Source organism: Siniperca chuatsi, linkage group LG9, assembly GCF_020085105.1.
Source record: "Siniperca chuatsi isolate FFG_IHB_CAS linkage group LG9, ASM2008510v1, whole genome shotgun sequence".
NCBI lineage: Eukaryota > Metazoa > Chordata > Actinopteri > Centrarchiformes > Sinipercidae > Siniperca > Siniperca chuatsi.
Window position 1 is genome coordinate 12,705,893 of NC_058050.1, and position 22,688 is coordinate 12,728,580.

Sequence of the window (22,688 nt, forward strand, 5' to 3'; positions counted from 1 at the left end):
TGAGGATGCAGTCCTGACCTTGGGGCCTCTACTGTAGTTCCTGCCAACACTACCAAATGAACACGCTCTCAGGTCTGCTATCTCTGTGACTGGGTTGAAGTGTTGTCGGACAACTGACGACAGTAGCTGGAGGAGGTGATGAGGGAAGTGTGTGTGTGTGTGTTTGTGTGTATAGGCAATGTCAAGTTGCACGTGTCTTTGTGTTGCCTAACCTTATCCTGGTAGGTGGCAAATGCCTCAAATGACTTCTCATGTAAGAACATTCATGCAGGGGTGTCTGGGAAAATTGTGTGTGAAGTTCACCTTGTCAGGACCCCCAGAGCAGCATCTGAACTGCAGTCCTGCCTTTTATCATAGGTTGAAACTTGTGATGGGACTACTAATGTTTGTGGGTCCTTTAACCAAACAACCTTCTGATTTTAGATTATACAGTGGTTATTCATATTGGGTAGAGTCCAGCAAGCTAAATACAATGACCTTGAAGTTTTTGTTTTTCGTGTGAAGAGATTTTAAAGCATAACATTGGATAATAGTTCCCTGAACTGGACATTGTTCATTTTACATGTAATTTAGCATACATTTGCCCTATTGTGATATTCATTGATATTCAAAACTAACCAAATAGAGCTAGGGTCATTAATAAACCATTATAGAGCGACGATCGACAGAAAAATAATATAAAAATAAATAATTGCCAATTAAATTATTTTTTATGATTGATTAATCATTTATTTAATTTTTCAGGCAAAATTTTACATTTTCTCTAGTTCCATCTTCTCAAATGTGAGAATTTGCTGCTTTTCCTCATCTTACATTTTAGTAAACTTATGTTCTTTTATTTTACGTTATTTTATGACATCACTTTGGACTTTGGGAAATTGTGATGGGTATTTTTTACAGTTTTCTGAGGCTTCATAGATCTAACAATTAATCAATTAATCGAGAAATAATCGGCAGATTAATTGAATGAATAATAGGGTTAGGTTTGTAGCTGCAAACTCATGATACATAATAATATACTCCACCTACTTTAGCAGGTGCTCCAGGATTTTCTTTAAAAGTAACACCAGAAGCATTTGAAAGTGATACAGCACACATGAAAATAACAATATTTATGGAAGGTGACAGAGGTAGACTACAAGACCTTTCAAGGTCTTTTTTTAACAGCTTGAAGAAAAAGAGCAAAGTTTATCCTGTACAAGTCTTTAAGATATGGGGGCATTTTTATAACTAATTATTTAAACCTATAGTTGGCCAGCAAAAAGATTTGGAGATAGCTCAGATTAATGGCAAAATGATAACCCAACAATTGCTGAAAACATAAAACACTGCTAATATGCTTTATTATCCAGGGTTTGTGGATTATTTTAATATAGCCACTGATACATGAGCAAACCTGACCACAAGCAGCTGTAGGGGACAGCACAGACAAGTTGTTGAAGCCAGTCTAATTGAATTACAATTCTCCCTGGTTTGAATTAGCAAGGCTTTTTAGTATTACATTAACCCCCAAAAATGTACAGCAAACATCTACTTTAATGATCACGTTCATAATTCTCCTGCAAGACCACTTTAATCCACTTTCACCACCTATCTTTCTTTTTTTTTCATTGTGGGCCTCTCACCATGTATTTTCTCTATATATAGCACCTCCCCTGTCCTCTTTCTATCCAGATTATCTGACCATATTAAGGTGTTATGTGGCCAGATTAGGTTTGCAGGAATATGATTTCAGTGTAATTGAAAAAGGCACTGAGTAAACTAAGTTCTTCATTTTGCTCTGTCAATCTTCGTGCCTCCTGTGTCACATGTGATCTGTCCTATTTCCTGTTCTTATGTTCTAAAAACAATAATTTGAGTAAAGTAATGCTCACAAGATAATGCTGCTCTATGTATCATTACATTAGGTTGAATGGTTTCATGATGGGTAGTTTAATAATTTACACTGTGAACACAATGTACACAACATAAAACCCTCAATATTGCGATGCCACAATGCAAATATAGAGACATCAATACTTATTATTGATCAGTGCGGGTTAGAAACCAGGGCACACACTGGGTCTCTCTCTTAGTGTCGCATGGCTCTCTGTCTCTTTTCTACATCTCTTTCATTTCTTAATTATTCTATAAACTTCACTTTACAAGGCAGATTTTAAAAATGTTTAATGCACACAAAGGGGCAACTGCAACAGCTGTAATAGCCTGAAAATATCACACAAAGGCACAGTGACATTACAACACTGCAGTGGCCTTTTGCTTTTAGCCTATCTGATCAATACAGTTCTCTCTCTTCATCTGGTGGCATGATTCATATGTTGCAGTAGCTGCAGCTGATAGTTGCAGCACCAGAGCACCAATGGATGTTGTGTAATAAAGAGTAAAATCCAACAGAATATTAGGTGATATTAGACTTGAGTATGTCTGTAAAGCATTCTAATTTAATATGAAGGGTATCATTCATACTGACTTTTTCCTGTTAGTGTTGCTTAATATTTCAAACACATGCATGTTTATATATTTTAAAAAGGTTGAAATTGAAAGGACCATAATGGTGTTCTGCATGTTTTAACACATTTGCTATGAACTGCATAGATTTTTAGATAGTTGAATAACTTTACCACATTCCAGCTAGCCACTGGTTTCAGTTTAATGTAGTATGGAAATCTTACAGAAACAACTTGCTTAAGATACATAATCCATCAAGTGTGTTAGTAAGTAGTCTTAATTCTAATTATCACAAAAGTGTAGATTAATTGGAAATGTATGTCAAGAAACAAACACAATTATCATTTTGAAAACCATGCCCCGGTAAATCTGATTGTGTATGGTTAGGGTTGGCTACTTAGTTAAATACTGAGCTCTGAGCTGGGAAAACATTTGGAATTCACTGATGAACAACACACACACACACTCTCTCTCTCTTATGAGAACATCTGATAATAAGCACAAGTGTGGGGTCATCTTGGCACCGGGCCTTATTCCATCTAATTGAAACCCTCCTTCAGCTGTGTGCAGTGATCGAGGTCATTGTGTGATGACGACCAAATGTTAATCTGGGGAGTTAAGATGGTTGCAGGTTGCAATGTGCTGGTTAAAACTCTGCACAACTCTTTTCTAATTAACAAAATACTCAGAACACTGAGATGTACGCAGTCAACACTAATTAGACTCTTTAAATTAGACCCAATTTTATTATTGATTTACAGTTTTCTTCTAACACTGCAACTGATATTTTAGAAATATTCATATTCAGTTACTTCATCTCCACTCAGAAAATAAGTGCACTGTCATGGAGGCTTTTTGTCTAATTGTTATCATATAGAAACAACTTTCACCTATTTAGAAAGTCAATTTCAATATAATGCATAACCACAGAGCTCAATCAACACCACTCTGACTGTGCATCAACAACAATTACAAATTTTAACTTTCTCGAAGGTAGTATTTATTACTTAGCTATAACTGTTGTATTAGATTCCCTTTAATGCATAGAGGTTTCTATTTTTCTATTCAGTGTAAACTCGCCACACTACTGCACAAGCCCACGCCCAAGAACAGCACAACTGAGTGATGCAGATATTTGCAATTGAAATGCAGCACAAACAAGGGATGTTACCTTAACTCACATTGTCCACGATAACAGTAGTATCACAACTCAGGTAATTACACACACACACACACACACACACACACACACACACACACACACACACACACACACACACACAGGGCTTCCCAGAATGTCTTGTTTCTGATGGTGCTAAAATGTGTGTATGGCTAAAATATTCTGGGGCTTTAGCAGAGTTGTGGCACCATTGTTCCATTCTTTAAGGAAAGCCTGGGGATGTACACGTGTGTCATAGTTTGAATGTCAAACAGTTATATATTGGAAATGCAGAAATCAGAGCAGTTAAAATGTCTGGTGTAAAAGGACACAGCCATGTTGCAGTTGAATGCAATATTGGTTTATCGACACTATATCACAAATGGAAATATCGTAATATACTGTCATATTATTTATCCCACTTCTTTTGAAAAAATTAAAGGTGGCTTGACTGGAAAAATAAATAAAAACAGCTCTTTCTGTTGTGCAATGCCTTTGTGATATGTTTTAATCTACTTCTGGAATAAAAAAATACAAGAGACTACAAACAAAATGGGGCATGAAGTTTGAAAGACGTGGGCGTTTACCATCATGGAGGGTCTAGCAAAATCAAGTTGTATTATGGGAGGTGTAGGTTCCAGGATTTTTGGAGCTTGAACCATAACAGGGACTAAAAGCAAAACACAGTATCTTGGCTTGCATGTGCATCACCAATTTTTTTTAAATTTCTTTTGTTTTTATCTGTCACTCCAATGTCCCTTAGCTTTATGAAGTGCCCTTTAACATCATTAGCTATATTTAATTGCGAACTGCCTTGGATGCTATGCATTGGTCAGATAACTTATTTTGAATTATTGACGTTTATAAAAATAGCCTGTTGAGTTGACTGAGGCTCGATTTACAATACAAATCAAGTCTAACAAAATGGAACAATGAGCACCTTTTAAAAGAGAATCAGCTGCTGTCATCTTATAATCCTGTACTTTGGTCCAACCTCTTTACCCCATGTGCCCCCCTGAAAAACCCTCAGCAATGTCTTGCCACTTGATTTAAACTTTCTTTATCCACCAGGGTTGACACGGCTGCAATACATGTTTGAAATGTTTCTTTCTACCTGTGTGTACTACCTACTGTACATTTTGCAAAGAAACTGTGAAAGAGCATTCTTTCAAAATCTCGATACATGTGGACTGTACATGTGTTTCAAAGTGGTTTGTCTCTCATTTGTTCAGAAGCATTACGTCATTTTAAAACCTATTTCAAAATACAGCTGAGTTTTCCATCAATTCACAACTCACAAAAACAAAAAAGGATTAAAGTCTAAATCATCAGGGCACACCAAGCTCTCTGGCCACCTTATCTCTTCTGTCATTGCTCACGGTTCCTCCAACAGCAACATCTTTTAATTTTTTTCTCCATCCTCCAGCTCTGCTCAGTACAAGCTAAGGTAAAATTTGCCAGAATTCAAAGCAATACTTCCAAATATACAGTAACAGTGGCTTTAAAACACATGGAGGGAAAAACATTTTGAGCATCCTTTTCCTGACTATGTTGAGACATCCTGACTCAAACATGACAGAGGCTCTCTGTTTATGAGTCTTATCCTATTATCAAGTCCCATTTGGAGCCAATAGTAACTCTACAAACCCAAAATTCAGAAGTAACAGTCGGGATTTCAACAGTCACTGATGTGATGAACACCTAATTGTTTAAAACATGCATCACCTTTTCAGATTGGCTACTATGAGATAGAATTATGAGTTCACCTACTTTTAAATTCCACCTCAAGTTCACGTGTTGCTTATAGACAACACAGCTGCCATATGACTTTTATAAAATAAAATAAAAAAATCATTTTCTAAACAAGTGGTGTTTTGGCAACTTCTTGAAGTGAAATTCCGTCAGCACTTACCCGCAGTTGACATTTTCCTCCCGTTAATTCAGCGCCGTGTGACGACGTCAGTTTACTTTAAGTTCCCTCTTTGGTTAATAAAAAAAAAAGAAAAAAAAAAGAAGCATTGAATCGAAACCGTGCGCGAGCTGTCCTGTGGTCCTGTCAACTGTCCGCGAGCCCTCACGTGGTGGATGAGCGCGCTCACGTCGCGATGCTATCTGTCCCCAATCAAAGACTACCACGCGCCTCTCCGGACTGACCTTGTCACACCACTCAATAATGTTAAATCACAGTTTATACGTGTAATACACGCGGATTACTGATCTTATTTAGTTTATTTTAAAAAACACTTTTATTTTCAGTAAAGACTTTTCTCATACTGTATCAGAATTGTTACACGAATCGCTAATGAAGTACTATTTTTGACTTTAAAGGTAAAGATCTAAGGTCTAGGTCTGACAATTATTTTATATCTGTAGTTTATTGTTGATTATTGCATCAATGCCTCATAGCTTACTTTCCATTTACATATTTGTAAACTAATAAAAATACCTTTTTATACCCTTTTATTAACCTTAACCTTATTTGTGTTGTCTGTGCACTTTTAAATGTCAGGCTGAATTATCAAGGTTACTGCAACACCAGTGATTAAAAAAAGGTTTGATGACTGTTATGAAACTGTTACAAAGAAATATGATTTCATTTGTGTTGACAAATACTGATGTTAATATTCATTTCACAGAATTTTATGAAGGTCTAGTTGTCTGTGTGTGTTTTTGTCTGAGAGAGAGACTTTGTGAACCTTACACAACATGGTTTGGGAATACTATCCTTAATTAGAGTCATGCCAATAAAGATAATTTGATGTAGCCAGACATAAAGATAGAGAGAGAAAGAGACAAAGTGACCAGTGACTATAGCCAGATTACTGAGTTACCTTGTTTGTGTGTGTGTGTGTGTGTGTGTGTGTGTGTGTGCGTGGGAGAGAGAGAGCGACAGTGTGTGTTTACTAATGCTTAATCTGATTTAATCTCCGTCAAGGCGCCCAAGAAGTGACCTATGATGTCATGAGCTCTGTCATTCTATGGAAATAAGGATCAGATTGAAGACAGCCGAGGGCAAACATCAAAAAAGCGACGTAATGCTGCAGCCACAACATCCAACAACATGTAAACATTTGGATATCAAGCATTTATGAACCACAAATCTATGTAGTGGATAATCTTAATCTGTTGCTTTGCAAGATATGTTGACATGCCAATAAACTCAATTGATTACATATGCAACTGGGCACCCTCTGCCCTTTTAAATTGTTTGTGCAAAAACACTAATTGTAATTGACCCATGGAAAACTGTCCGGGAGGAGGGGGCAGAGGCAGAGAGAGAGAAAGTGATGTGTGAGGGCATGATGATGTCAGACTTTGTGAATGATCAGAAAGACAGGAGGTTTAGGAAAACTGTAGACATAAAAGAGGGGGAAATATACTTAATTATTCTATGGTCCCTTCTGTTTAAGGTGTATATGATTACAACAAACATGGGACAAACAGTATCTGCAAATATCATGGTTTTGTTTTTGTCTACCAGGTTGGTTGTTCAGATAATGTTTAAAATGTGGCAGAAAAATCAGTTTAGAGGTTTTTCTCTGAGACTGAAAAACTCACCTGATGATACCTGAATTCTCCCGATGAGAAGGGGGTCAGAGACTGGACTTTTTTTTTTTACATGGATACTGGAGTTGTCAGGGAGGGGTTTAAGGCGCTGACCATGAACTGCAACGTCCCATGTTTGAATGCAGCCAGGGACCTTTGTTGCATGTTCTTCTCCATCTCAAATTCAAGACAAATAAGTTATTTTATTGCCAAAGTTTAAATTATTGCCATCTCTCTACTATAAATTCTCCAATAAGAAAATGCATTAAAAAAAATACCTTTTAAAATGTTGTAAACTGTGACTGGACTTCCTTGTGTCATGTAAATAATGTTAGACTTGATTTGATTGTGGTAAACCTTTGCAGCCATCGTGGCCTAAAATAAACAAAGGGAAATATGTACATCTGGGATGAAACTTTCCTTTTTACTTGTTTGACTACTAATGAAGCATAAAAGCACCAGCGGCGCTCATTTCTAACTGCTCAACAGTGAGTCAACATTTCCACTATTTAGCTTCAATCATGGGCTACTTTCACAGAGTGGTATTTACAATGAATCATTTAATGTACAACAGTCATTTTGAAACTTGATATGTTGCTTACTTGATTTTGGTTTTTATAATTTAGAGGGAATATCTGCAACAGGGTGGCAAAGTAAGGAGGGGGATCATCCTTATTTTGATCCTCCACGTTCAAGGCTGTGTGCATGTCCTCACTGAAGCATTGCATAATTAACCCTTTATTGTTATTGGATGACTATGTGGGGATGCAATACTGATTCTGGGCCACCAGTGGGCAGATTTCAACTATTTTTGGCATCCATCAGTGAGCCTGCAGTGAAAGATCCAGTACCTCAGTTTAGGACTTGAAAGTGTTCACTCTAAACTGGTGATTAGCTAATCAGACTGGATGGCTGTAGACTGACCAGAGGCTACACACCTGGTTTCTGAGGGCCTGATTACAAGCTAAGATTTGAAATCAGCAGCTGTGCAGACACTAAAGGAGCAGAACTTCACACCTTAGGGTGTTTTACGACTTGAAAGATGCTAAACAGAGACGACAAAAGAGAAATATGCTTACACATTTTGTTTTAAAGTTAAAAGGTTATTTGTAAACCTGGAGCATGTAACATGTGGATTTTAGCATTAACAAGAGTTTTCTATGAAGTAAAAGTGTGATTTAAGTCATTTTAAAGTACATTCCATTACTTAGTTTTTACACCTATTTGTGGTAAATCATGGGAAAGCCTTTACAAAACTATCCTGCTTGGTAAGCAATAGTCCATTTCCCTGCTGGCTGGTTAGATGTTTGCTGCTATGATAACGTTCCACGTGGGCCTGTGAAAGGCTGATCTGATTTCTGCAGATGGAGCAGCAAACTCGGGCTCAGCGTTTTGTAACAGGTTCCAGATTTTGTCATGGTCACACAAGGTCCAAATCTAATGCACCGTGATTTTAGGGGTAAGCGCATATTGGTTCAGTGTGTGGTATCTGCCCTCTGCAGACTTACTTCGGGGGCCAACACAGAAGAAAGATCCCCTTAGCTTCAGACAAAGGTGCTGGGAGACTCACTAAAAACTACATATATATCAAGCTCAAAGTGTACGCAGGTAAACAGATACTCTCATGTTAAGAATACTGCTGAATCAGTTTGAGGACAAAGGGCCACTAGGCCTAAACTGAGATCAGTTGTTATTTTCTAGGGCTGCAAGTAACGATTATCTTTATTATAGATTAATCTACTGATTATTTTCTTAATGAATTGTTAATTGCCAGCAAATAGCAAAACATGCCCATCACAAGTTCCCAGAACCCATGATGTCACGTCTTAAAATGTTCTGTTTTGTCCAACCAACAGTCCAAAACACGAAGATTCAGTTTACTCAGTAGTGGAAAGTACATTTACATTTTGATGTACTTGTACTTTTTCCATTTTAATCTATACTAGATATACTCTATATATTAAAATGAGCTCCACCTCGACCAGCTACAACATATATAGTAATGTTATAGTAACGATAATCGGATAACATAGCATATGATACAGTAGCATTACAATGAAAGGGGCTAATCTGCTGCCTAATGAGTACTTTTACTTTTGATACTTTAAGTACATTTTGTTGCTAATACATTTATACTTTTACTTACAGTGTTACAGTGTGATATTGCTACTTTTACGTGAGTAAAATATCTAAATACTTCTTCCACCACTGGGTTTAATAACATATATGTGGAGGTGGGTATGGTTAGCTTTAAGCTGCAGAGGGAGAGGTGGGGGAGTTGCTCAGGTGAGCAGCATCAAGGAGAGATAATTGGCGCAGCTGAACCCAGTGAACTAATTATTCTCTCCTTAAATACAGTAGCATGCTGGACTGTGGGGAGAGGCGGTTGGAGAGCGGATGGAAGAAGAGCCAGAACAAAAGCAAGAACGACCAAAAATAAAGAACCTACACTGCAACACTGGTGTCAGCGTGGTATCTCAGGGCCAAGACGAACTCTCGGTAGCACGATTACGCTACAATATAAAACTAAGAAAACCAGGAAACATTTCAATTTGAGAAGCTGGAAACAGACTTTTTGCTTTAAAAAATTGAGAAAACTTATGTATCGATTATCAAAATAGCAGATTACTCTTCTGTCCATCAACTAATCATTTCAGCTATACTACTTTCTATCATTTAAACAATCACATCTTAGTTAAATTTTATTCAAAAGGCAGATGGGGGCATGTAAATGATGTGTTAAATATACCTGTTACAAAGCAATGTATAAAAAAAGGACAGGAGGAATGACTTCAGGCAAATCTGGGTGCATAACCACGATAAATCTCAGGGTGTACTCACACAGTACAAAATCTTGGCAGGAGAAATTTGATGTGCAACTGTAAAGACAGACAGACAGGCAGAAGAAGGAGGGGGGTGGGGGTGGGAATCAATAACTCATCACAAGTTGTGAATCAGCTTGGTCCAACAACCATTTGTCACACACAAGAAAATGTCCGCCCATTTAATCAAGACTACGATACTGAGGACGGTCAACCTGCAGGCAATTTGTCAATTTGCTAATAAGCTAATTAATGAAATGAAGAAAGCAAGGACAGCCAGGAAAAGGTTAGGGAGCTGATAATGTTAACGTGTTGGGCGTTTGTCATACTGTGACTACCCACTGACTGTACATGTTACAGCCCCTCCTTTTGGGTGTGCTGCGTAAATAGATGAAGATATACAGAATAACAAAGACTGTTTTTTCAAGGGAGTGTGAGTGTGATCTCAAGCTCCATTTTGTTTTCACATGCTCAACCTCTTGTGAACTCCCAGTAGCACAAAGACACCTCAGGGCCCGTTGGCCCCATGATGTCCGAACACTTGAGGTGCAGAAACCCCCAAAACATAATATGAGGTAGGTAGAGAACATTTATATGTGACAAGCACACAATTAGTATAATGAGTTTGGCGGGAAGGATAGACTCCAATGTAATCCACTCACTGTCACAGTCACGTTCTGTAACAGGTGTCCACTGTGATACTGCAGCAGACAACTGACAAGGAGTTTTCTCTTTCCATTAATAAAACAATTATTACCTGAAGGAATTTATTAAGGGAATGTTGTAATAGAATAAAATATGCTGTATATACAGTTGCACTGAATCCATTAATTAATTGGCTGATCAGCAGAAAAATAATCTGCAACAATTTTAATAACTGATTAATCATTTAAGTCATTACGGCTTACCAAATGCTTCAGTTTACATTTTGTCAAAGCAAACTGAATATTTGGGGGATATGGACTGTTGGTTGAACAACACAAGCAATTTTAAGATGTCGCCACCAACCCAAAATGTAAACAAAAAAACGCACAAGTGTATATATATTTTGTTTATACAGTTAAATATATTAATAATCTTAAAATGGCAATACAGTTTATCATGTTGGCAATTATTAAATCTACATAGCCCAGCCCTTTACATACAGCTACAATCACAGAGCCAGTCCTCATTGTAACAGCTTCATTCATAATAACAGCACAGGAAAGCAAATGAGCACACGGGAATGCTTTCATCTTCAGACCTTCTATATTTGCATACTAAAGATGGATGCAGACTAATTAATAGGGGAAACACGTGCTCTGCAGGCCAGAGCACTAGAACAAAGCCCATAGCTCAGGTAAATGCAATTAGAAATTATATAATGTGTCTGCACAGACTGAGATTGATGTGTTTTGACAAAGACAAATAAACAGCACAGTACTCAGTCTCCTTTCCACCCCACTCCTTTTTTCCATATTTGCATGTTAAAGTTAAGCAATATCCATTACCAAATGTCAGGTTTCATGGTTCATAATCCTTCCTGCTGCTTTTTTCTACTTCTATATAAATTTGAGACCCAGAGAGCACCTGATAACACTTCATTGCCAAACATTTTTTGCCACCTTGGCACTGATGCCTCCTTCTCCATTTCCAGTTGTTTTACCTGTCCCTCTCCTTATATGAGGGAGCTTCTCATGCCTCCATGGTCCTCTCCCCCCCTCTCCTATTTTGGCATGCCTGTGCCAGGTATTTGTTCAAATTCCTCACACCCCGTGGGGATAGGTATGTCCCCCCCTTCCACCCGTCCCTTTACAGCCTGTCTCTGTCTATCTTATGTACGCCAGCACATGTATGAAGTAGCCAACGTGGACTCCCCGCCACCAACATGGAGCGTACAGCCTACACATTTTACTGGCTAGTCTCAACTAAATAGTTTTCAAGCCTCTTGAAGCTGGCAAACGACAGCTGTGAGTTATACAACGACTGGGCCAAAAACAACTCAGTGGATAACAGGCAACTGTAAGTTGCTTTTGATAACTGCTGAAAGACCGTTTATTCTGTGATGTTGTCAGAGCTTAAAGTCAGGCCACTTATTAGATCTACCAGTTAAACTTTTTTCTGACATGGAAAAATGTTGATACAGGCAAGTACACTGGATAATTAATTTCCTCTATAATTTAAACACCAAATCATCATATAACTCCTTTGTGGGGGTGTGAGGCGCCTTGTGTTTGAACATGAGCTGATGTGGTATTGACATTGGGTCAGAGTTGAACTGCATTAGTTATTGCAGTGCGTCATGAAATGACAGCAAATACCAATGATACGCTGGCTCAGTACGTCTGTCTCGCTGCCCTTCCCACAGAGTCAAAACTCTGCAGAGTCAAATTCAATCTTACTGGATGAATCAACTGTGCAGTTTCATATTTATGCTTACATTTTTCAGGTATCGAGCAGAAAGTGAGATCTATTCACAAACAGAGCTGTTCCCGAGACAATTTGGCTTTTGATAGTTTCTGATATAGGGGATTAACCTTATGACCTTTTGGTTGCAGGACAGGTTTCTTTAACCACTAATTCAATATATACTGCCCCTATCTTACTCTCTGTGTTTATTAGGAATTTAAATCATGGATCTAAAAGGGAACCACAGATCACTTGTCATTCTTCTACTGATGTGGCCATCCAGGTCTTAACCTTTGTAGAGCCTCTGTATCCACTGATATACAATTATCAAGAGTCATTGTAATAAATATCTCAGTATTTGATTACTTTTTATTGCCATTTGGATCTGTAGACCATAAATGCATCATTTTGCTTTTAGTGCCATTGGCATTGTAACAACATGGTTTTCTTTATTGGTGAGAGATTAAAATAGAGGTCAGTCATAAAAATAGGAATACCATGAAGACTTTCATTTAATTATGTATATTATAGTTTATCTTCTTCACTACATTATTTTCTTTTTCATGTACACTAAGATAAAGTGTGCATTAAAAGTGTTATTACTGAATAAACCCAGGTTTTATAAATCCATCTCAATAAATTGGTACCTTTCAAAACTTAATGTAGCCATATCTGTGACTTATACAGCACCTGATTATTTGCCAAAAATATGATGTTACGATACCATTTATGGTCAGATTCTTGACTTTCGTGGAAAGTCTTTGCAGTGAGTTCACTGCGAGATTTATGCCTGGCTCAAAGGTATTAAAACCATTAGAGAGTCATGAAACCATAATCAAACTTACTGTAAATCCCCCCCTAACATGGCTATAAAATATAAGAATTCAAATACACACTAATATTAGCCTTATCTGTATTTTAAATTCTTATACCACCACTCAGCACAGCTGTGGGTCAGCTTACTCAGAATGCTTTGTCAGTCATAATTTAAAGCAACTGAACTGTAATTACCATAAAGTGATTTTTTTTCATGATGAAACGTGTTTGTCTTCCATGTTTATTCTGAAACATTTTCATGACAAGTAGATTTCAACCACAAACCCCATTTGATATGGCAAAAACAGACTCTTCAAATATCCTTCCTGTTATTGCTTACTACATTATTAATTGTTAAAGAGTGAAATATATGATTGTATATTCTGCTGCTGTTCTGTTTCAAATGAATGAAAAAGTGGCCAACACAACTTAATATTAATATTCAGTACTATGCAGGATAAGCCCCCTCACTCAGCATCCCATCCCACCCCGTTTCGACTCACACACACACTCCTCTCCCGTCGACTCAGACACATCAAAGACTGAGCTGAGGAGACAGAGCTGCGCTGAGTAGGACTGACAGCACAAACCAGATCACAAAGTTTGGACACATATACTCCGACCTCCACCTCCTCCTGCTGAAGATAAACAATCCCAATCTTGTGCCTGATGAATTCAGGGGGATATTTCAGAATGGAAACTGAGTTTTTTCACCAAACAAATCCTTGGAATATTATTTTTATATCATCTGGGATTAAACTGCTTTAAGGTAAGTTTAAGAAAAATAAGTACGCCGAATTAGCCGACTACATCTATAGCCTATAAATACTGGGTGGATTATAGGCCTGTTGTTCATTTTTCTTTAGCATGATTAGGGCCCAAACATAGGCCATTATGCCATCGTATAGGCTAAACTGGCGATTTATATCTCAATAGGAATCACAGTTCTCACTGCACGAAACCAATGTTCTCTCTAAAGTGTGTGGATACCAATGCTAAATATTTTAAGTGGCCTACAATATGTTTTTATTTATTGCTAGCAATGTCTTACCAAAGTTAGGTTGAATTAGCTTGCTCCTACGGAATTATTTAGCTTTTGGGTTGTGGGTTTATTGAGGAAAATACACATTTGCATCAAATATTGCAGTTTAAAGAGAATTCAAATAAATAATGGAAATCTCCCCCTGCACAGATAGGAAAGGTCCTGGCATGAATATAACACAGCTGTTATTTAAAGTGAGCCGGTAACGTATGAGGCGCGCAGCACTGCGGGGGTTTGGCTGCTCCTCCACAGTAGCTCTTAACCCCGGTGCAGCCCGGGTCACCATGTGTCATTCCGGCCGTTTCTGTCAGGCACCCCGCGTCTGCTTTGATGTCGCTGCAGATTACATTTCTCCAGAAAAGCGTCAGTCTTGGACGAAAAGTATTGGGCTTGTCTCCCAACTTACAAAATAATATCGCAAAAGGCAACGTGGGAGATACTGCCACCCTCCTCTTCTTCTTGCAAACTGTAACGGGCTCAAATTTCGGTTTATCCTTTCAAATTAAAATATATTAAATAAAGTCAAACAGTCGTCAGTCCTGTCCGCCTCATTACGCTGACTCGGCAGATTTTCGTGCAGCGGTCTACATCCAAACGACCGGTGCGCAAAAACGCACATTATAAACCCAGAAATCTAAAACTAAAACTTGACCATTTAGAATTTGTTTGCATGAAATAACTTCTAAGTCATGTTTACTTTCTTACACTGCACTTTGCCTAATTGTTGCCCAACTGCTGACCTTAAGAAGGAGCAGGCTTTGGAGGTTTCAGTCTTGATTTACAGTCTTCAGTTGGAGCCCTCCTACTCTGAAAATCCAATTATTTTACTAAAACCATGACAGCCTCGCCTGGCTCCCTGTGAAACTATAAAACTGTAAAGGATGTGCCAACCAGAGCAGGTTTCTGCTAAAACATAAACCACTGTGGTTTTGCTGACATTTTCATTTCTACATGTTTATAGGACTTTATTTACTTTATCTGGTGTCAAGATTCACATATACATAAATCACTTTGCAGCACCCTCAGAGATCCAAATCAGTTTTAGCTTTGTTGTCTTTAACCTGTGTGTCAAACAAATAAAATCTCCAGAAACCAGAGAATATTACAAAGAGGAAATGGAAACTAACAAGATATCCTTTTGTTCTCCTCTCCACCTGTTTCTTCTTTTTGACCCAATCCACCCCACCTCCCTCCTCTCTGTCTCTGCTTCTTTTACTTTGCATCTGAAACAGACCGACCATTTAACATTCACTGGCTGCGTTCCTTGTAACTTTCAAAACTTTTTATATTTCACATTATGGACCTCTCAGGCTCTTTGCCTCCACCTTCCCCATACACCTTCCCTATTATCCCCAATTTCTCTGTGCCCTCCTCCTCTCCCTCCATCTCTCCATCACCCAGCCTGGTGTCCACAGCGCTCTTCTGCTCCCTCCTCTCCCTCCTCTCCTTGTTGGGCATCACAGGAAACCTGTACACTCTGGGCCTCCTCCTGAGGCGCAGGAGAAGTAGGAGAAGACGTGGACCAACATGCTGCCTGATGAGAGTACCTGTACCATCCTGCCTTGCCAACTCCTCATCCCCTTCATCCTCCCCCATCTCCTCTTCCTCCTCCTCCTCCTCCTCTCTTCACCTCCAGGTGTTGAGCCTTGCTCTTGCTGATCTGCTCTACCTTTTCACCGCTCCCTTCATCGTGTACGACAGCCTGGCGTCCGGCTGGGCCTTTGGTGAGCTGGGCTGCCGCCTCCTCTTGAGCCTCGACCTCCTCACCATGCACGCCTCCATTTTCACTCTCACCGCCATGAGTCTGGACCGCTACCGGGCTGTGGCCCATCCCCTGCACACCTCCTCCTCCAACTCCTCCGGCCTGCTGCGTGTAGGACTGGCCTGGGGGCTGGCTGTGGCTCTTAGTCTGCCCATGATGATCACGCTGCACCTGGAGGATGGGGAGAACCAGGAGGGCCAGCTGTGTGTGCCGGCATGGGACGAGCAGAGCTCCAAGGCCTATCTGAGCGTGCTCTTCTGCACCAGCATTCTTGGTCCTGGGCTGGCCATTGGAGCGCTTTATGCTACTCTAGGCCGGCTTTACTGGGTGTCTCAGACCAGGCCAGCCTGGGCCAGTGGGAGCAGCACTGCTTGTTCTCCCCGTGCCCCCAAACCCAAAGTCCTGCTCCTAATCCTCGGTATTGTTCTGGCCTTCTGGGCCTGCTTCCTCCCTTTCTGGATCTGGCAGCTGCTGCCTCTCTACCAGCCCGACATGCTGCGGACAGTACCAGTAGGGACACAGGTGACAGTGAATCGTATCCTCACAGGGCTGACATATGGAAACTCCTGTGTGAATCCATTCTTTTACACACTATTGACTGGAAAACGAAGACGCAACCGGCAGACGCTGACATCAGCAAATCAGCTCTGCCGTAAGAGCAGCCCACTGCAGTAGTGTGTGTGTCTCTCGAACAGCAGAGACAATAATGTGAGTATGCACACGTGTGTGTGAAAAGGTACTGTATATGAATGCTTTATGAGTTCCATAACAGGCACCACAGACATTGATTTGTCCTTAACCTGCAAACTAAGGAAACAGTACTACGCAAATGATAGCACTTTGTATAAATGCTTCATGAAAGAACAATATTTCCTACCAGTTGACAATCAAAAAGACAATTTCTGTAAGATGTGTCATCTAATTAATGCTTTATCTGCAAACCTTTTCCAAACTTTGGTGGTCATATCAAATAATGTCTCTTTAATTGCTGTAGTAACCAAGTTTACATAGTGATAATTTGGTTTTAAATGTTTTAATGATATTATATTTGTGACTATGGTAAAATACAGTGGGATTTCTAACACATCTGGTTACTACAGCAATTAATTATGCAAAGTCATTTAACCAAATTAACAGAATAACAGAGAGGAATGGTTTATTTATAACATAATTTCTGTCCTCCAAGAAAACCTGTACTGTATTATTATACTATAATATTAGGAAAGCAGAGTTTATGTTGTTTGTTCCTCATGCACAATCATTTCCAGTAAAAACCTGATGCACTTCTGCTTGTTTTCAGAGAACTATCAAAGAAAATGTTTGTTTTTGAACAACTGGTTGTAACTGGTCAGACCTTGTTGAGACATTTTTCGGAGACATTGTTTGTTGGCTTAATGAATTATGTTTGAGCGGGTCAACAGTCTTTTGTTTGCTTCTGCTGAACCCTGTCATATCTAAAACAACTGACTTTTTTGTAATCGCAACCTGCATGTTGGGTTTGAAAATGTACTTATTATTTTGAATCATGCAATGCTTTGCATGGCCTTAACTTGTGTTGATTGTAACTGATGTTTATAATAATGCATAATATATAGCCTTGAATAAAGAGTATGCTTTCTGCAATTCACTGTGTGGATCTTTAACTAGAGAAAAAGATGAGAAAGTGACCTCTTTTGGCGAAAAGAACACAACATAACTAAAGCTCACACGTTATTGTTTTCATAACAATAACAGACGTGAAAAAGAAGAGTAAACCTGAGAAACAGCAATGGTGAAGTGAGACAGACAAATTTCTTCCATTGCATTCAAACTTTTGTTTGTGTGTCTGTGTCAGCATGTCAGTGACTCTAGAAGGTCTTCCGCATTCTTGTGTATATACTCGCTGGCTGGTGTTTCTGTGTCTCCCTATAGCAACAACCTGTCTCTGTCTGTCTGGCTCAAAGGCTGCACTGTACTGTATCGCAAACCCTGCTGCTCTTTGACACAGATGAGCAAATATTGTTGTTTGACAGAAAGGAGTAAGGATTGGGATGGTATGATGGGACAAAAGGGGCAGGGTGGTATCATATGAGCATGGTCAGAAACATGGTGTTCTTTTCTGAGGGGGGCATCCACGAGGCCTAGGGGTTTAAGATGCTGACCATGCGACTGTAAGGTCCCAAATCTAGCAGAGGACTATTGTTGCATGTCATCTCTCTGCCTTATTCCCTGTCTGCTCCATATTGCCTACTTCTAATAAAGACAAAAATAAAATACATAAATATACACATATACACACATATATATATGACAGATTTGAGTGTGTTGTAAACTAATCAATCACATCTTGCAGAAATCCAGAACAACACTGGCTCTGTGTAACTTACTAAACTTACTAGGCTTACTTTCTGAAGCTTACAACATGTATGCAATGCATGTATTTGAAATTGTTCCATTAAACAATTTCTGGGGAGGCAGTTTTTCTTTAAATGTAAATTTAAAATGTAAAATCATTTTGATGCACAGTCTAAAGTTGAGACAGCCTTATACAAAATAAATCAAATACTGTATGCCATTAATGCAAAACTAGAGAATCACACCATGTATTAATTCCCATTAAGGCAAAAATGACATTTCTACACGTTAAAAACAGCAATACTGTCCTCTAATGAAAGAATTTCTGAATAATATTCCAGATCTCTATGAAATTTTGACACAAAGTACGGGGAGAGCAGATAAAGAAGTGGCACTGATCCGTTAAGTTTTTAATTTCACTGCTGATTGTTAAGAGCCTGGTGACATATCAGGGTAATGGTGTTTTTCTTTGTCCACCCAAATCACACAGAAGGACAACTAAGCTCTAATAAGTGTGGTTAACTGTGTTTTGACTTGACATTCAGTAACTTCTGTGAGAACATAATCCCCATGTAATGGATTATTTGAGTGATTTTATATTATATGCAATGTAAAATGAGACTTGAATTATGTGAGGAAAGAAAGTTTGTGTTTATTTATTTGCGCATAATGTGCATACACGTAGGAACAATAACTAAGAAAACCCAAGGGCTGCAGGAGAAGCCATGAGGCACCATGGTGCTTCACTGCATTGGTAATACCAATAGGTTGAAGAGACACATACCAAAAGCATTTGTCAAGGGAGCGTGTGCATTTCTCTGCACTGTGATGCCATTAGTTCTGTGGCTGTAGGGCCCTTCTGTAGTCTATGCAGCCTACCATGTGTTTTCATTTACCTGGGCTGGTTACCTCTGAGCACAACGTTCCCACTGCAGTTATTATCTGGAGCCCTGTGCGGTCACACCACAGGGGGCGCTTCTGTTGTGAAGTTAATGCAATATCCATCCACCTTTCACAGACAACTGAGGCCCTCTCAGCACATTTGTCCATTTAAATGGAATTTCTTGAGCCAGCTCCATATACGTTTGAAATCATGAGCACTCATATGAGAGTCGGTGATTTTTGGAACCCTGGGTCATACCTAGGAAGATGGAGGGTGTAGCTTGTGTAAAGAAACCTTTCCAATTTCCAAAAAAAGACACTTAGCAGCAGTGTGGATATTAAAGCACAGAGAGGTTGTTGTTCAGTTTTCTGAGTCTGCATATGGACAGGTTTTGGGTGTCTGCATGTTCTAAAACTCAATATATCAGATGATTAAGTCCTCCCTCAGGGATGACTGAGTGTTTGATAAACTTCAAATACGTGGTGTTTGGTCAACCCAACCAAATGGATGGAAAATATTGTCTCAGTTGGCAGGCTGGCTGATCTATAAACTTTGTGTTGTTTGCGTTGGTAGATGCCAGCACCGGCCGACTCACTCCAATCATAACTTTTGTCCTCCTGCACAACAGAAGCTTTTGATTTCATCCTGACATTGCAGGCAGTGTCCTTCTCTTCTCTAGTCCACAGGGGAAAACACAAGGACAAATATTTTCTTTTGGGAGCGACGCTCTGTTCTACCTGAGGATTTCATAAATCCAGCACATGTCCGTTTCCTGGAACCACCAAGCATCTTTCCATCCCAGCACCCCTCGCCCCGCCTGTCAGGCTCTCCTCTTGACCAGTGTTTGAGGCTGCTGCAGGTGCCCCTCCCCTGGGCAGCCCGCTCAGGAAAGCACCCCGCTGTGTAGACGAGACGAGGCCACAGCCCGCGCCAAATTCACGCTGTGAGGTGTATAAGAGGCTCCCATTCTCTCCAGACATACACAAAAAAGATTCCCTTCGCACTCCTCCGCCTGCCCTCCTCTAAAATTCAATCTTCCCATCTGTTTTCCCTCTCTCAATCACTTTTTGTCCCCTCTACACTTTGTGCCTTGCTTACACTCTCATTCCTCTGCATGGTCTCACTTTATATAATGTTCATGTTAAAGTTTCACCACAGGTTTTTGTATTATGAATAACAAAAACTCTCAAGTTGTAGTCAAACGTAACATTAACTTAATAGACTTCCAGCTTTCAACATCCGTAACATCACAGCAGCTTATATCAAACACACTCATTCAAGTTTGACGGCACCCGCACATGTAGTCAACACAGTATTAAAAAAAACTGTTTGTAATTGCTGGTTTGACAGCAAACACTGAAACCTAGGAGCTCACAGTATTTCTTTGTTCAACCCATGGCAACCCCACCATGAGGCGCCCTCCTCCCCATCACGTCCCCTGACTTCGCACCTCTGTGTCAGCCGCCAGGATCAGGCGAGACCCAGGCTTGTGTGCCTTGAAGGCCGGAGGTTACATCAACCGACATACACATTACGGTTCGCACTTGGGCTCTTACTAGGAAAGACAGTAAATATGGCACGTCTGCCCCTCTTGCTCCTTCTCCCTCTCGCTGTGTTTCACCATTTTCTCTGTTCTCCCCTGCCACCTCCTCCTCGCGGCACATTGCCTGTAAACAGTCATCTCTGTCAACTCAGGCGTCAAAACTCCTCTGACCTCTGACCTTATAACACCACTCATCTGAACCCCATGATTTGTTAATGCAGGGAGATCATGGCTGAGGAGGGACATTATACAGTTCCCTGACACTGTTCAATATTAGAACAAAAGCATGTGTACCCTTTTATTTATTAGAGTTAAAACGGTTAATCAATTAGTTTCCATAACTAACCTTCAGTCGTTTCAGTAATTGTTCAAGCAAACTAGTTCCAGCTATTAAAATGTGAAGATTTTCAGCTTTTTTTAGTCTTGTGTGACAGAAACTAAATATTTTTGGGCTCAAGACTGTTGGTCAGACAAAGCGATACATTTGAACACATAACCTTGGACAATGTTAATTGGCACTTTTCACTATTTTACAACATTTTATTAGACCAAACAATTAATCGAATAGTCAAGAACATAATCTGCAGATTAATCGATAATGAAAATAACTGTTAGGTGCAGCCCTATTATGTGTATGAATACTATAGACTACTTTTAAGGGGTCCCAAAGGACTACCTGCTTGCTGTGCCAAAGGTGCATTTCCAACAAAGGAATGGCAGCTATGAGCGATTTCATTCAGTAGTGTCAAAATAAAAAGTTATGGTATTAATGTTACGGCCATAAGTATAAACTGGTTTGGTCAAACAGGTAAAAAAAATAAATAGCAGTAGCATCACTCATCTGAAGAGTGAACAATATGGTGTATAGGTCACAGTTAGAATTAGAGTGCCACCTGCAGGTGAAATTTAAGAACAAACACCTGAAACCAAATCATTGCTTGCCCCTCTGCTCCTGTATATTTCTCCATTTCTGTTCTTTGCAGCTCCACACTGACAATAAAGAATAAAGGATCCTTTCTTCAAAACTTACTGGTTTTTAATTCAATGTGTAACATTACTCAATCTATTTTTGCATGTGTTGGCACAGTGCCTTATAAAAATGCCAAGTAACCAAAGACAGAAGGAGGACGATGTCCATAGATTTGACTTGTATTAACATTAAATACAATGGCTGGATATCTACCCATCGTCCAGGCTCACGGTTCTATTCTGACAGCTGTGCTGTATGTGTTCCTGGGTGGCAGCAATGAGGCTTGGCTATTGTATTTTCCCACATTGGTGTGCAGCACCACAGGCTGAACATCACATTGGAAGGAGACGCTGCTGTAGAGAAGAAGCTGAGATACAGTAACTGAAATGTAATGAATACATATAGTCTGGTATAACAATTCCATGTATAAATGTTGTAATTTCTCTCTCCGGTGGCATTAATGTCAACTGTGTCCGAACTTTCATAGTTTTTCTTTTAGAGTTTTCTTTGCATTTTCTCAGTCGGCTACTTTAACAACACCAAGCATTCATCATGTATGTGCATTGTTAGTCCTTTCAATCACTAATGTTGTGGTACACATAATACCGTGTACTTGGTCTTGGTATCAACAGCAACAAGTAACAGTTATACAATGGCTGCATGTGTTCCCCGCTACACAACATGTTCTTTCTCTTGTCTGTCTTTGCACCGACTGAACTCCGGCGGCTCAGTAACTGACCCATCAAAGTAACAGTGTCCCCAGAGGGGAGGACACCTCCCATCCCGAGGGCCCAACACTGCAGAACAAGATCTGTTCACCCAGTAAAGAGCAACAATCTTGAAAAGACATATGATTTTAATTTCACTGTGAACACTGAGCTATTTAAGTCCAAGGTTTATGGCCAATTAAAATTTATACGAACAATTTTTAGCTATCAAAGCTCGTCACATCCTGTATCAAGAGTTCAGAACGCT

The 22,688-nt window shown here is 39.5% G+C and overlaps 2 protein-coding genes across 5 annotated transcripts in view; one reads left to right on the forward strand and one right to left on the reverse strand.

The window, feature by feature from the left end:
* The window catches only part of kcnj14 (potassium inwardly rectifying channel subfamily J member 14), a 35,109-nt gene that overhangs the window by 10,586 nt on the left and 1,835 nt on the right, over positions 1-22,688 (reverse strand). For 2 of the 4 annotated variants that reach the window (XM_044207814.1, XM_044207815.1), the window contains exon 1: positions 5,520-5,699. The exons of 1 other annotated variant lie outside the window; for it this stretch is intronic. The gene's annotated coding sequence lies outside the window, so the exon portion shown is untranslated. Of the gene's footprint in view, positions 1-5,519; positions 5,701-22,688 lie in introns of those variants that run through there. One more of the 4 variants, XM_044207817.1, reaches the window with a different exon arrangement.
* On the forward strand, positions 13,698-19,116 carry uts2r3 (urotensin-2 receptor 3). Its single transcript, XM_044207820.1, has 2 exons — positions 13,698-13,948; positions 15,454-19,116. The coding sequence occupies exon 2, from the start codon at positions 15,519-15,521 to the stop codon at positions 16,656-16,658; it is 1,140 nt and encodes a 379-aa protein (XP_044063755.1). The 5' UTR covers positions 13,698-13,948; positions 15,454-15,518; the 3' UTR covers positions 16,659-19,116.

What these genes read in the sequence shown, in the direction of transcription:
- uts2r3 (XM_044207820.1), top strand. Translation starts at nt 15,519, where the DNA reads ATGGACCTCTCAGGCTCTTTGCCTCCACCTTCCCCATACACCTTCCCT.